General features: G+C 60.5%; 2 protein-coding genes across 3 annotated transcripts in view; one reads left to right on the top strand and one right to left on the bottom strand.

The window, feature by feature from the left end:
• SETD5 (SET domain containing 5) overlaps positions 1 to 7,266 on the top strand; it is a 58,585-nt gene extending 51,319 nt beyond the window's left edge. For both annotated transcript variants that reach the window (XM_019536787.1, XM_019536786.1), the window contains 3 exons: positions 2,966 to 3,099; positions 4,805 to 4,890; positions 5,072 to 7,266. In XM_019536787.1, the coding sequence (XP_019392332.1) occupies positions 2,966 to 3,099; positions 4,805 to 4,890; positions 5,072 to 5,632 (781 nt within the window). In that variant the 3' untranslated portion in view covers positions 5,633 to 7,266. The remainder of the gene's footprint in view (positions 1 to 2,965; positions 3,100 to 4,804; positions 4,891 to 5,071) is intronic.
• Positions 7,267 to 8,474: 1,208 nt separating this feature from the next.
• LHFPL4 (lipoma HMGIC fusion partner-like 4) lies at positions 8,475 to 12,038 on the bottom strand. The gene is made up of 3 exons (XM_019536788.1): positions 11,603 to 12,038; positions 11,126 to 11,142; positions 8,475 to 10,576 (listed from the first exon to the last, which is right to left on the bottom strand). Exons 1-3 carry the CDS (start codon positions 11,997 to 11,999, stop codon positions 10,568 to 10,570), a joined length of 423 nt encoding a protein of 140 aa, XP_019392333.1. The 5' UTR covers positions 12,000 to 12,038; the 3' UTR covers positions 8,475 to 10,567.
• Positions 12,039 to 13,799: the final 1,761 nt, after the last annotated feature.

Here is a 13,799-nt window from a genome sequence, read left to right as displayed (position 1 = left end):
CTGGTGATGACCCCTTCCTTCTATTGGGTATGCGCCTCCTTTTTAGCAAGGAGACAATCTCGGATGCTTTTGGTGAGCCATGGAGGCTTGTGTGCTCTCCTGCTCCCTTTGATCCTCATTGGGATTACCTTCCTTTGTGCTTGGAGTGACTTGGAACAGGGTGTGGAGAGCTCTGTGTCCAGATCTGTGGATGACACCAGATTATGGGCCAAAGTAAACACTAGTGGGTGGGGAACGAATCCAGGCAGATCTGGACAGGTTGGACAAGTGGGCAGAACAGAATAGGATGGAGTTCAACAAGGAGAAATGCAAAGTGCTGCACCCAGGGAGAAGGAATCACCAGAACGCTCGCCGGCTGGGGGATGAACCTCTCAGCAGCACTGTAGCAGAAAGGGATCTCGAGCCATAGTTGACTCCAAGATGAACATGAGTCGTCAATGTGATGAAGTGATCAGTAAAGCTAACCGCACTTTATCGTGCATTAGTGGTTGCATGACGAACAGGTCCAGGGAGGTGATACTTCCCCTGTATGCGGCACTGGTCAAGCTGCAGCTGGAGTACTGCGTCCAGTTTTGGGCACTGTGCTTCAAGAGGGATGTGGACAACCTCGAGAGGGTTCAGAGGAGCCCATTCGTATGTTCAGGAGCCTGCAGGCAAGGCCCTATGAGGAAAGATTTGCGGAGGCTGAAGAGATTCGGGGCCCTCTGAGAAGGTTGAGAGGGGATCTTGTGGCCGTCTATGAATTCATCAGGGGGAACAGCAAGGGGTAGGAGATGCTGTATTTACTAAGGACACCCCTTGGAGTAACTAGAAATAATGGCCACAAAGAGAGAGAGAGCAGATTCAGGTGAGACATCAAGAACTTCTTTACGGTGAAGGTTGCCAGAATCTGGAGCGAGCTTCCAAGGGAAGTGGTGCTGTCCCCTACCTTACGGGTCTTTAAGAAGAGACTGGACAAGCACCCGGCTGGGTCGTCTGACCCCGGCCAGCGCTCTTTCCTGCCTGGGGCAGGGGGTTGGACTCTGATCTGCTGAGGTCCCTTCCGACCCGAGCATCTATGAATCTCTGAGATGTGAACTGTCACGTGTCTTGAAAAAGGATTGGCCAGTGTTTCTGCCTTTTCCTGTTATAAGTGAGCATCCTGTTTGACCTTGCGTTATGAAGACTGTGCTACTGAGTACTAGAGTGGTAAAACAGCTTCATCTCTAGAGCTCTTTCCCCTGCTCTCAGCTCTCCAGTACATTTCCAGGCACATATAATGGCACGCACAGTGGGAGCAGAATTGACTGGCCTTGGTTTTTAGGGCTCTCCAGAATTTTGCTGAATCCTACAATACCTGCAAACAGCTTCCATTTAAAAAAAAAAAAAAAAAAAGTTTCTGTCTTTCAGTTGCCAAGAAACAGCCTTTACAGAATAAACAGATGTATTACTGCCCAGTTAGCCCAGCCTTGCAGAAAATTGTCCCCAGCCAAGCAATAGCAGCAATGAAAGTGTGAATTCACCTCCAGGAGGTGTGAACTCTGCCCCTTTCTCTCACTCAGTCCAGCATTTGGACTGTAAAAATGCTCATGTCAAGTCTGGTTTTTTTTATCTTTAAAAAGAAAGATGCTAACACTGTTACGATAACATTGAAAAGGTGTGGTTTAATTACTGCATCTCCTAGCTCTCTCTTATTGTTCACTGTTAACTCAGTCATGCTACACATCTGTTTTATACTACATGTTTAGCATTAAAAAAGATACTGAAAGAGGTTAAGCTCTTTAGGGCATGGACTCGCTCTTTACCATGAACAGTCTGATGCATACGGTGGTGCTGAATCTAGGTGCTGCTACTTCATGTACAAGCATGAAGAGTAGGAGGCCGGATGGTCCAGTGGAAGTAGGTTTGTTCTGTTCCAAGCCAGCTATTGACCTTGAGCATGACCTTGGGAGGTCTCTTTGCCACAGGTTTCCATCTTCAGAGCAGGAACTTTTCCGGCATTTTTTGGACAGTGTGTAGCATGATGGGGCAGCAGTTGTGTACAGTCTTGCAGGGTTTCTATATTACGGATTGTTTTAAATTTAGCAAAGGAAAAGGATATAGAAAGGAGCATTAATGAGAGAAGCAGTCTAACTACCCTTATTCCAGAAACCTTACATTTCTGGCACATGCTCTAACAGAGCCACCACAATGTTTCATCATCATAGTTTGTTGCATTTAGCTGCTTTTTCAGTACAACAGAAACTCGTTTCTGCCAAGTGACTGCATCTGGCTGTATGTATTCACACCTTCACACATGCTGTCAAGTCCTGAATCCCTTTCCTGGGAGAAGAGGATTCAGTCTCACTAGACCACGTTAGACATCTTCCAGTCACTTCTGACAGTTAAGAGGAGAGATCCTGTTGTCCCACGGCAATGCTGTAGGAATTTCCTGACAGCAGTTGTGCTTGGCAGACAGGCTCTGACAGTGAAATCCCCTGCAGTTTGCTTGTTGCAGAAGCAGTGCAGAGCCATGCCCCTTGCAGCCTTTGCCTAGAGCAGCGGTTCCCAGTCTGTGGTACGCAGACAGTCTTTTGGTGGTACGCGTTAACAGATTGATTATAGTTACTTTATATGAGAGAATGTGCTGGTGGTACTTAAGATTGAACTGAAAAATTTGCTGGTGGGTTGTATCATTTTTAAATTCATCATCTGACCCCAGCACTTTTTCCTGCCCAGGGCAGGGGATCGGACTTGATGATCTGCTGAGGTCCCCTCTCTCCCTAAAAATCTATGACTCTATGAAATTGGTGGTGCGCAATCTGTCAGAGTTTGGGAACCGCTGGTCTGGAGATGCCGTTCTTCAGGGCGGGGCCTTGCGCTCTGCCACGGACGTCACGCCACAGGTTCTGAGCAGATACCACTCCTGTAGCGCTAGCCAGGGGCCCACAAGCCCTTCACGCACTGTTCCTAGGTGGGCCTCATTGCTGACTGCTTTCTGTTGCAGGATGGTTCCCACATCGGTGGAGCGGCTTCGGGAGGGCCGTGGCATTCTTGAGAAGGTCCTGCGCAGCGGTGCAAAGGTATCCCAGAGAAGCGAACCCTCGCCTTCTGGTGACGGTGCTGCTGAGAGAGACCCAGGTAAGCAGCTGAGCTGCTTCAGGGGACCTGCATTTCATCCTGGGAGCAGAATGGGTTCGGCTCTTAAGTACAAGTGGCATCTTCACAGTGAACATCACTGGCACCCTGAGAGACCCATCCCGGGCACATTTCCTCCTGAAGCGAGCAAGGCCCAGTGCCTCTTCCTGTCTCTTCTTGCAACTATCAAGTCTTGTAGTTGATCACAGGTTTGGACCTCAGAACTAAATCTAGGCTCCACCACAGATTTACTGCCCTGGGATTTAGTTTTCCCCATATCTCCAGGGCCCTTTGGTTTAACTGGCTAAGCTCGGTGAAGTTCTCTGAGGATAGAGACACTGACGTTCTTAGCCCAGTGGGTGGGGAGAGTGCGGTGGACACAGTGGGCTTGGACTTGAGTAAGGCCTCAGAGGCCCACGTGACCTCAGAAGCAAACTGGAGAAGCATGGACTTGATAAAATTAGTCAGGTGGGTACATACCAGTAACTGGATCGATAACTGCAGGCAGAGGGCAATTGTAAACGGATCCATTCTGGAACGGCAGGAAGTCTCAAGCGGGAATCCCTGGGGGGGAGTGTCATGGGTCTGATGCTGTTTAACATGTTTGGTGGAGATTTGGACCCCAGAGTTGAGAGCTTCCTGATCAGATCTGCAGGTGACCCAGGAGGGGGAGAATTGCAGACGCTTTGGAGGATAGAAGTAGAATTCATAAGAATCTGGCCAGGCTGGGGAGCTGAGCTAGAGACAGCAGGATGAAGCTCAGTGCAGACCAGTGTAAGGGAAGAAGAGTGAAATGCAGACAGGGTAGAAGATAACTGGCTAGGCAGTAGTGCTGCTGAGGCGGATCTGGGAGTCTTAGTGCATCTCAGGCTCAACGTGAGTGCAGTGCAAAACGGTCAGCTTGGAGAAAAGGAGATGGAGGGACAGAATAGCAGCTTTCAAATATCTGAAAGGCTGCCCTAAAGAAGGGAGAGAAGATGGTTCTCCTTTATCACAGAGACCAGGACATGAAGCACTAACCTTAAATTGTGGCAGAGCAGTTTTTAGATTAGATCTGTGGAAAAACATCCTTACAGTTAAGGCAGTGGAGAAGGCTGCCCAGGGCATGCTGGAGTCTCCTTCACTAGAGGTTTTCCAGCAAAGCTGGGTGCGCATTGGACACAGGTGGCTTAGGAGTCGCATTCTGCAGGGGGTTGGACCAGGTGACCCTCGAGGTCCCTTCCAGACCTACGAATCTGAGCAGTAAGAGTGATGCTGAGGGGGTCTAGCAAGTGATGGCCCCAGTGTAGGGGGACAACAGGCTGTCCCAGTTAGCCTCTGCTTCTGGCCTATGCTGCATTTGCACACCCGATAGAGTCTGCATATGAAGGACCTTGCTCGCAGCTGCTGGGTAAAAAAACCCCCCACGTAGGAGCTCCCTCACCTGGTCTTGCACATACGAAGCTGATGTGTGTGTACAGTAGGGTCCACAGTTTGAAGAGCTCCAGGGATTGTGGGAGAGGTGGCAGCTCTTTGTCCATGATGATGCTTCATGTGCCTTAGGACTAGGGTTTTCTAGGTTGCCACCATCTCAGGCTTCAGAGAGCCCATCTGTGCCTCACTGCCCACTGACCTGTCCCAGGACTGCGGAACTAGCTGGCTGCAGCATGGCCAGGCAGCATGCTCCAGTCCAGGGGTGACGTAGGGTTTACTGTGATGTGCCTTCCAGATGCAGCGGAGGGGGACACGCCAGAGGCTCTCAGCTCCACACTCAAAGGACCAGCAGTGTACAGTCCTTCTAGATACAGCTACCAGGTGAGAGGAGCACTGGTCCTGCCTATGATGGGCGTGGGTAGCCTTGGAGCTTCAGGTTGCATCTGGCAGCTACTCGGGTGGGTTTCTAGTCTCATGCAGCATTGCTGAACATGGGCTGCCACCTGACGTGAGTGAGGCAGGTGGGAGCATGTCTGACCTGTCCTGTCTCTACACCCTCCAGCTGCTGCAGTCAGACAGCCCCCGGGCAGAGGCACAGAGCTCCTCCCCCTACCGAGGGCATCCTGCGCCATCCCCAGGATACAGCTACCGAGTGGTATCACAGAGGACAGGACACGCCACCTCTCTCGGCTCCTCGGAAACCTCCTACTCCAGCCCTGCTCCCCCAGCTTCCACGGACTCCTCGGCGCTGTTTGCCGGGAACTCTGGCTATTACAGCAGCCAGCAGCACCCTGGCAGCAGTGGCGGTAGCAGCCTCCTGAAGAAGAGCTGTCCTGCTGCTGCCAGCCCCGCGCAGCCGAGTGCCGCGGACTCGCTGTCCTCTGAGCCCTGCACAGGCGCATCGGGCCCCGCCTGCACCCCCCAAAGTGCTCGAGCACTGCAATCGGACTTGCGGACTATTGGTCCCCCCGGCCCTGGGCAGCCGGCCCTCCACCCAAGCTCCAGGGGGACCACGGTGCCCGGTGCCCAGCACTACCCGCACCGTGGAGGAGGCAGTGTCCACCAGTACAGACTGCAGCAGCTGCAAGGCTCGGGCGTAAAGACTCAGACAGGGCTTTCCTAGGGCTGCCTGGACCTGTGGAGGACGGAGCTGCCTACGGACCCTTCCAGCCCCCTCTGGAAGCGGCCCCGGGGCCGGTGTTAGAAGCTTGCACCTGATACTGGGGGTGCAGGGGGTCGGAGGCTGAGGTCTGGGACACCTGGGTGAGACTCGTACGCCGCATTGGCCTCTGGCTTGGAGAAGGAAGCAGATTTCTCTGAGGCAGAGACTGTAGCAAAGCTTCTCCCTAACGTCTGGGTACATTACAGGAAAGCAAACGGTTCTAAGTGCAATGACTGACGCAGCCTCTGTCCCCTGTCCATGCCCATAGCTGTAGTCACACGTGCAGTAAGGACATCTGAATAAGAAACAGTTCAAGGAAAAATCAGGCAAGTTAAACTGATCCTCGTAGGTCCGGCTCTGGTGGCTCCTGGGGGAGGGCTTGAATCCGTTACGATCATTCCAGTCACAAACAGACCAGCGTATACAGCCTGCCCTGGGCTGGGCTGCGACTGCCACCATCAGGTCCCTTTCCAGCGATGGGGACGCCGCAGCCCGTAGGGGAGCTGGCACTGGGACGAGAGTGAGTGCGCACCTGGCGCTGCTGGGAGCAGGCGGGCACGCTGCTGACTGGCGTGACAGGGTAGGTCACTGAAAGCCACTGTCCCAGGAGTCTGTGAGCACCTGGAACTGGCTGGGCAGTGCCTGTTGCCACGCACCAGGGAGCGGAGCCTGTCCCCAGACTTTGACCCTTCACAGTGGCTCTCATGAGAGGGTGCCAGGGGCCCCTCCCAGTGAGGGCGAGACCAGGGTGCCCTGGAGCTGCCTGCTGGCACGCCTGACTCATGCTGGCCGCGGGGCCTGTGGCTCGGCTGCAGCGCGGGTCAGGCGTGGTGGGGACCCCAGGCCTCGCAGGGCCTGTGCAGGGTGCTCACGGGCTGCCGTGGCTCCAGGGCGGCCCCTCGGCAGGGGGTGCAGTCTGTGCGATTCCATGCAATTGCCAGCTTCTTTCTCACTCGTTTACTGTACTCTTGGGCGTGTTTTTATTTATCTAATTTTATATTCAGTTATAACCATAGTAGGTTAGCGAGTATCCGACAAGTGTGACCCTGGTGCTGCCGTGGACCTTCTCCTTTGCTCCCGGATGCACCGATGCTGAGTCTGTCTCCCCTGCCCCTCCAGTGCACAGTCTTCTTCCTCGTCCAGGACTGTTGCAACTTGCTCCAACTTGCAGTTGAAATCAGGTGTTTGCTTAACCTAGGGGAGACTTGTAACATCTTGAAACCATCAGTAACTTTCTCAAGCTGTCTGGCTGCGAGCGGGGCAGGGGGAGCTGCCACCCCAGAGCCGGGTGGCTGTGTGCTGTACAAAGTAGGTGTAAACTTCCCTGATCTCGCGCCTGGGGGTGCAGCCTCCCTTCTGGCACTGCGTGCAGCATGGGGCAGGCAGGCTCTGCCCTGGGGCAGCGTGGGGTTGGGGCAGGGGTGCAGCACGCAGAGGTCCCAGCAGCTCCGCGCACCGAGGGTGGCACCGTGGGAAGCTCTTGGAAAGGCAGGGGCTGCAGCGTCTCGCTCTGGTGGCGTTTTTACACCATGCTGTAACATTTGGACTTTCACAAGAGACGTAATAATTTTGATAATAAAAATACTTAACTTGAAGAGTGGCCTATTGGTTTTTCCTCCCCGTTGTCCCAGCAGCGCCGGTCCCCTCGGGCCAAGCACAAGCCACAGGAGGGGCTCCACGTGCCTTCTCCCCCTGCAGCGGGAACCCAAGGGGCAGGTGGAGCTGGAGGGAGAAAACGGCTCCACCCCCGCCCGCTCTTCTCCCCAGGGAGCCGGCGCAGCTCGTCTGTAGTCGCCGATGCCTGCCCCGGCTTGAGCACCTGTCAGCATGCATGAGAGCAGGGCACTGTGCGCTGCCCCTTGCCGCATCCCTGGGGAGGTCACCAGCCCAGGGCACGGGACATCTGCCCACGAGGGGCCAGGCTGAGCCGTGCTGGCTTGTCGCTGGCCAAGGCTTGTGGCGTCTGGCCTGGGGTTGGTGCCTGATGGGGCTGCTCCTGCCCACGTCCCACGAGCAAATCCCGGCTGAGCCCTGTCCTCGCCTGTCCTCCCAAGTGCCCGACGCTAGCACCTGCACAGTGCCAGCTGCATCATCTCCATGGTTACGCCAGCAGGATTTCCATGGCAACAGTTTCAAAACGCTGCAACCCAACTCCTGGTCCAGGTGTGACCACAGCTGCCTGAGATGCCGCAGAGCCGCTGCAGCAGCTCCGGGGTCTCGGGGAGCTCCGAGCTCTGCCCTGTTTGTCGGGGGGCTGAAAGCAGGGCCAGGGAGAGTTGTGCAGTGGGCCCAAGCCCGTAGCCCTCTGCCCTGGCCCTCGCACCCAAGGGCAGGCGTCAGCTCACGGGCTTCTCTGCGGGGCCCCTGGATGTGTGCAGCCTCTTGGCTGGTCCTGCCAGACAGGGCCCACTCCCCCAGCACGGTTCTTGGCAGCCCACGGGGCAAAACGTCCATCCTGGCCGCTGCCATCAGTTGGGTCTAGCCATGTGGTCTGGCAGACCTCAGCCTTCCTGGGATCCCTCATGGCCCCTCTCACTCCCCCCACAATTGCTGGCTCTGGTCCTGCCACCTGCCCTGCTCTTGGGCTGGTCCTGCTGGGGGTGGTGGGTCTCTGCTCCTGCTACAGCTCCTCCGTCTTTCCGTGGCGCAGCTACCTGCCCCGTTACTGCTGCAGGCCGCGTCCCCCTGGCAGCCTCTTCTTGCAACCAATCCCAGCCCAACCCCGGGCTGGGTGCTGGGGCACGTCCCTTGGAGAAGCACCACGCCACGGTTTCTGCTCCCACACGACAGGGTTCAGACCCAGTCCAGTTTAAATTATATTTTCCAATAAGGTTTGTGAAACACTGTATCAAACTTTGTACTAAAATACAGATATGTTACAGCCACGGCTCCCTCTGCGCGGGTGCTGCATCTCAGTCGACAAAAGCAGCCACATCTGTGGCACCATCTGCAATTGTGACCCTGCTGTAGTATCTGCCAGCGCGGGGCTGGGCAGCTCCTCTTGGGCCTTTGCTGCCAAGTGACTGAGAAGCGCATCCTTGTGCCCAGCCGTCTCCTGGCGTGACTCCCCTGGCTGGGCAGGGGCCGTGGTTGCTACAAGGGTGTCGTGATCACGGGGTGGGGGGTGGGGGACAGGACTCGTGACAATGCCGTGGCCCTCCCTGGAGGTGCTGCGTGGTTGTGCATGTGGCTCGATCCTTGCTCCTTTGCTCTAAGGGGACAGGGCCCGCCTGGGCGGTGGAGGCCAGACCTCCCCTGCTGCTCTGGCCCCTCTCCCATGCTGCCCCACAGCGTCTGTGCGCCACCACCAGACCAACCTTCCTGTGCGCCCGGGCCTGTCCCAGCCTCCCTTCCCAGCATCCCCTCCCCACCCTGGCGCTTGGCGCTATGTACGTCTTTGCTTCCTGGCTCCGCTCTCAGGAAGCAGCCGCGGCAGGATGCCCGGGTCCCTGCGCACTGCAGCCCTGGTCCCGCCAGCCTGGCACAAGCCCTGGCCCCCGCAGCCCTGCCTTGCACCACACCAGCCCCTATGACTTTCTCTTCCCACCTTTTACCTCTTGCACCCATGCTCCCCGCCCCGACCAACTGCTGCCTGGGGCCCAGCAGCAGAGACGTCCCCGGGTGACCTGCAGCTGGGCGCTGGGATGCGTTCAGCATGAGTGCTCGGGACTTTATTGTGCTGCCGCGTGCTGCGTGCTTCCAGGCACTCTCACCTCCAGCCTGTGTCTGCTGGGCACGGGCGTGGGCTGCTCTGGCTCATCTGGTCTCGGGGGCAGGGGCTGGGGCTGAGCTGGATGCGAGCTCCACTCCAGCCAGGGGCTCTGAGGGGCGGAGGGCCAGCTCTGTCCCTGCAGCAATGAGGCTCTGGGGACTGTCACTGCCTCCTGGAGTCATGGGCCTGCGATGAGCAGGGGCAGCCTTGCTGGCTGTGGGGGGCAGTTAAGGTGCCTTGCTCTCAGCGGCACAGGGGTCCCCGCGGTGCAGGTCCGTACTGCTGTCCTGCCTCTGAGGCTGGGCTGTGGGTGTGGAGCAGCAGGCACGGCCCCCTCCAGGCTGCCCCCGCAGCTGGGGCCCTGCCGCAGCAGGGCGGTGTGGCCGCCCCCCGGCCAGGAGGGGGGTGGATCTGTCTGGCGAGGGGTAAAGCACCGTGTGGGGAGGACTGTGGCATTTGGCACCAGCATGAGACGCACGTGGTGGAACAGGGGCAGGAGGGCACTGGGTGCTGGTCACATCCTTAGCAGCCCCCAGCATCAAGGGCCAGGCCAGGGGTTACATTCAGCATCTGGCACCGGGATGCCCCCACAGCTGGTCCCAGCAGGGGCAGGAGGCTCTGGGCCCAGGAGTGAGTTTCAGCCAGAGCCCAGAAGGGCTGCGGGGTGCAGTTGTGGTCCCTGTGCAAAGATGAGCAAATGCACAAGTGTCGGCCCACCGGGCCAGGGCTGGGATCCCCCAGCAGCTCAGTCTGCTGCAGCCCCGCTGTTGCCCAGAGGTGTAGGGGTGGAGGCAGGGGCTCCTCTTGGTGCTGGCTCCACCGCCAGGGCAGGGCATGGAGGGGCTGGACAGGGGCACTTTGGGGGGCAGCAGGGGCCTCGATGCTTCCCAGGAGCATCGAAATCCATCCAAACCTCCGTGGTTGTCTCCGGGACACAAAGCTGCAGTGCGTTGCTGTTCCTGAAGCAGGTGGCGGGCGGGCAGGCGGTCCCGGTCCCGGTCCTGGTCCCGGTCCCGGTCCCGGCAGGGGCGGGGAGCCATGTGGCCGACAGGTCCCTGGCGAGGCCAGTGGCGTTTGAGGCACAGAGCTGGTTGGGACGGGGTGTCGGCAGAGAAGGGAGGGCAGGGACGGGGAGGGTCCAGTCCAGGCGCCAGCGCTGCGAGGGCCCAGCTGCACGCACTACATTATATCCTCTGTGGAGAGAACGTGGGCATCAGCGTCGCCGGCCCCGCACCCTGCCCGGCAGCTCCGGGCCCGCCCTGCCGCTCAGCCTCCAGCACCCGCAGCGCCGCCGGGACGCTCCAGCCGGCAGGCCCCGCGTTCGTCCGAGCCAGGCCCCAGCACAGCAGCCGGCTCCTGCAAAGCATCGCTGGCTGCCGTGGCACCGCACGGGGGCTGTGGCCCAGCCGTAGGCGCCCGGGGCAGCGGGGGGTGACGCAGTTCCCTTGCAGCTGGAGCGGGGACAGCCACAGAGCTCCTGCCCTGCCCTGTGTGGCCGCCTTCCCCCCCACGGGCCGGGGTGCACGGAGCTGGGCCCTCTCCCAGACCCCTGTGCTCGGGTAGGACCGAGCTGTCCCACGTCCCTGGCCGTGGCCACAGGGCCGGGCCCAGTGGGCAGGGGAGGAGCAGGGCGGACCCGGCGGGGGGAGTGGGGAATGGGGGCGATGTGGACAGATAGACCACGCTGCGCCTGGCGTGGCCCACGGCCTGGGGGGAACCGCTGGGGGACGCACAGAACTTACCGCAGTGCCAACAAAATCTGTCGGAGACAAAGAGAGAGAGCGTCAGGAGCCTGCACCTGCCTCCACCTCCGCTGGGCCGCCCCCCGCCCCTTTCAACCGCACCCGGGGCTGCCGCGCTGCCTACCGCTGCGCCAGCTCCAGCCGTGCAGGGTGCGCACAGAGGCGAGCGTCTGCTTCCCCACTCCTGGCCGTGGCGCCCTGGGGCGGCTCCTGCTCGCTCGGCCCCGTTCCCTCCACGCGTGGCCGCAGAGACCGACTGGGCCCCGGTGGGGGCAGCTCCCCTGGCACCGCCCACGGGGCCTCAGGCACCTCGGCCACGCGGGGACCTGTCCCTTATCGCCGCTGGGCTGCAGCTGTCCCCCAGACCTGTCAGGCCGGGCTGGCCAACGCCCCCGAGAGCGCAGTACGGGCACATCCTGCCCCCGTGCCCGGGGCAGGGCCGGGGCTGACGAGGCCCTCGCCGTGGGCCGTGCTCACCTTTGCTCTCTGTCTTGAACTCCTCATGCAGCAGGTCGTTCTGCCGGTTGCCGAGGACAAAGGCCAGGAAGGAGAGGATGAGGGCGTTGAGGATGCCGATGATGGCCAAGATGTAGGCCCAGCGCACGGAGCAGTCGCCCAGCGCATACTTCCCCGTCTTCTCCCCGCACATGTCCCGGATAGTCTCCGCGTCCCAGCCGTCCGGGAAGATCATGCAGCCCAGCACCAGGCAGAGGGCTGCACAGGGAGAGAGGGGCCGGGGGAGACGTGGTGTTACCGGCTCCGTCGTTGTTGCTAGCCCCAATGGCCCCAGCCCCCCGCTGCCCCTGCTCCTTACGAGCAAGGCACAGGAGCCAGGAGGGCTCTGTGACGAGTCCAGACTAACGAGGCCCCGCATCGACAAGGGACAAGCCCGGTTGGAGCCATGGGCCCTGGGCCCTGAGGGGATCCCTGGCTGCCGGGCGTGAGTGTTAGCCTTTGAATCCAGGCATGTGGTAGGGGCTGGGAGTGGGTAAGCACCAAGTGCAGCAGGAAGCCCCCGGGCAGCATGGCCCGGTGCAGGCGCACAGGCACGGCCAGCTACAGCCCCTGGTCAGGGGCCAAAGCCCAGCCTCTGCCCTCCCGCCGGTGTGGGGCAGTGACTGGCCTGAGCAAGTGCCTGCTGCCCCCAGGGCACAACTGCAGCGCCAGAGGGGCTAAATATGGGCCCGGAGCACTTCTGCAGCATCTCACAAGCGGCACGCGTACCGACCCCTGCCCCTCCCCAGCCAATTACACCTGCACACATGCAGTCTGTGTGCAAGCACCCCCAGCACCCCCCCCCCCTTTGTGTACCATCTCCCCCACACCCTTTTGCTTCATTTCTCCAGCAATGAGCAAAAGTTGCGGTGTGCAGAGATGTCCCAGGACAAGCTGGCTGCCTGCATCCTGGACTACGTCTCCCAGGATCCCCTGGGCCAGGTCACAGGCTGAGCACCTGCTCAGGTATGAAGGTTGCAGCCCCTGCACCTGCTCCTCATGGAGGGAGCCTGCAGCGCTGCAGGATAGGACCAGCCCAACCCAGTCCAACCGCCTGTCAGCAGCTTCGTCCTTGCAGCCAGGTACAGGCCTGGGCCGATGCACTGCCCCAGGGCACTGAGCTGGGGTGGGGGCAAGAGCAGGAGCTCAGCATCCGTCTCCCGGCAGAGCCCCGGGGCAGCTGCGGGGTGGAGGTGCGCAGGGCGGGGCTGCAGCTGGGCCCCATTGCGGCTGTGACAGGCACAGCCACTGCCCAGCCCAGCTCTGGCCCACGGGGCTGCCTCGGGGCCCAGCCCCTGCCCTGTGCACTGGGTCGGTGGGTCTCATGGGGACCGAGAGGTGACCTCAGCCTCCCCTCTGGGCCCACCCCTCCCTGCCCGTTCCCGCCGTCTCTGGCCTTGGCCAACCGCCGGCCACAGGACGCCTGCAGGCCCAGGGCCCCCAGGCCATGGGCCCTCCCTGCTGCTCCCCGGAGGCCAGGCCCATGCTGGGGGGCAGCTGGGCCCGGTGCTGGGTGCTGCCCGAATGAGAGCAGCCCCTGCCAGCGGCCTGCGCTGCAGCGTGGCCTGGGGCAGTGGCGCGTGGCCCCTCGCCCACCAGGTTTCCCAGGCCCCTTCAGCGCGCTGCCTCGTTGGCGTGGGCCGGAGCCAGCGCCAGCCCCAGAAGCCCCTTCAGCCCCGCAGCAGTGAGCGCTATGGAGCAAAGGGAAGGGGCTCGCGGCCCTCGTGGGGCAGGGTGGGGGCAGCCTCGCTCGGCCTCGCCACCCTCTTCTGCAGCCTCTGCATGGCTGTGGCCTCGGCGGGGAACCCTCCCCCAGGCGGGAGCCAGGCCCGGGCCTCTCTTGCCAGGATCCTGGTGCCGTTCCTGTGAGCCTCGCTGTCCGGCTCGTCCCCGTTGCTGCGGGCTGCTGAGTGCGGAGGCCCCCAGGGCTGGGCAGCGGGAGGAGGGAGGCCCTGGCTGCGGCTGTCCTGCCGCTGTGCCGAGAGCCCCTGGCGGAGCCAGCGGTGGCTGGGGCCAGGCCGCCGCCCAGGGGATGCCGGGCTCCGTGCTGCGGTCGCCAGCCCGGGCCGAGCGCACGTGGAGGTTCCCAGGCGAGGCGGAGGGGTGGTGCGTGCCCCGAAGGGGGACTGGGTGCAGCCCTGGGGGAGCCCTCCTGGGCTGCGCCCCTCGCGTGTGCCTC

The sequence above is a fragment of the Crocodylus porosus genome, unplaced genomic scaffold, assembly GCF_001723895.1.
Source record: "Crocodylus porosus isolate Cpor-Errol unplaced genomic scaffold, CroPor_comp1, whole genome shotgun sequence".
Taxonomy (NCBI): Eukaryota; Metazoa; Chordata; order Crocodylia; family Crocodylidae; genus Crocodylus; species Crocodylus porosus.
The sequence above is the reverse complement of the archived record's forward strand: the minus strand, read 5'-3'. Positions and strand labels throughout refer to the sequence as shown.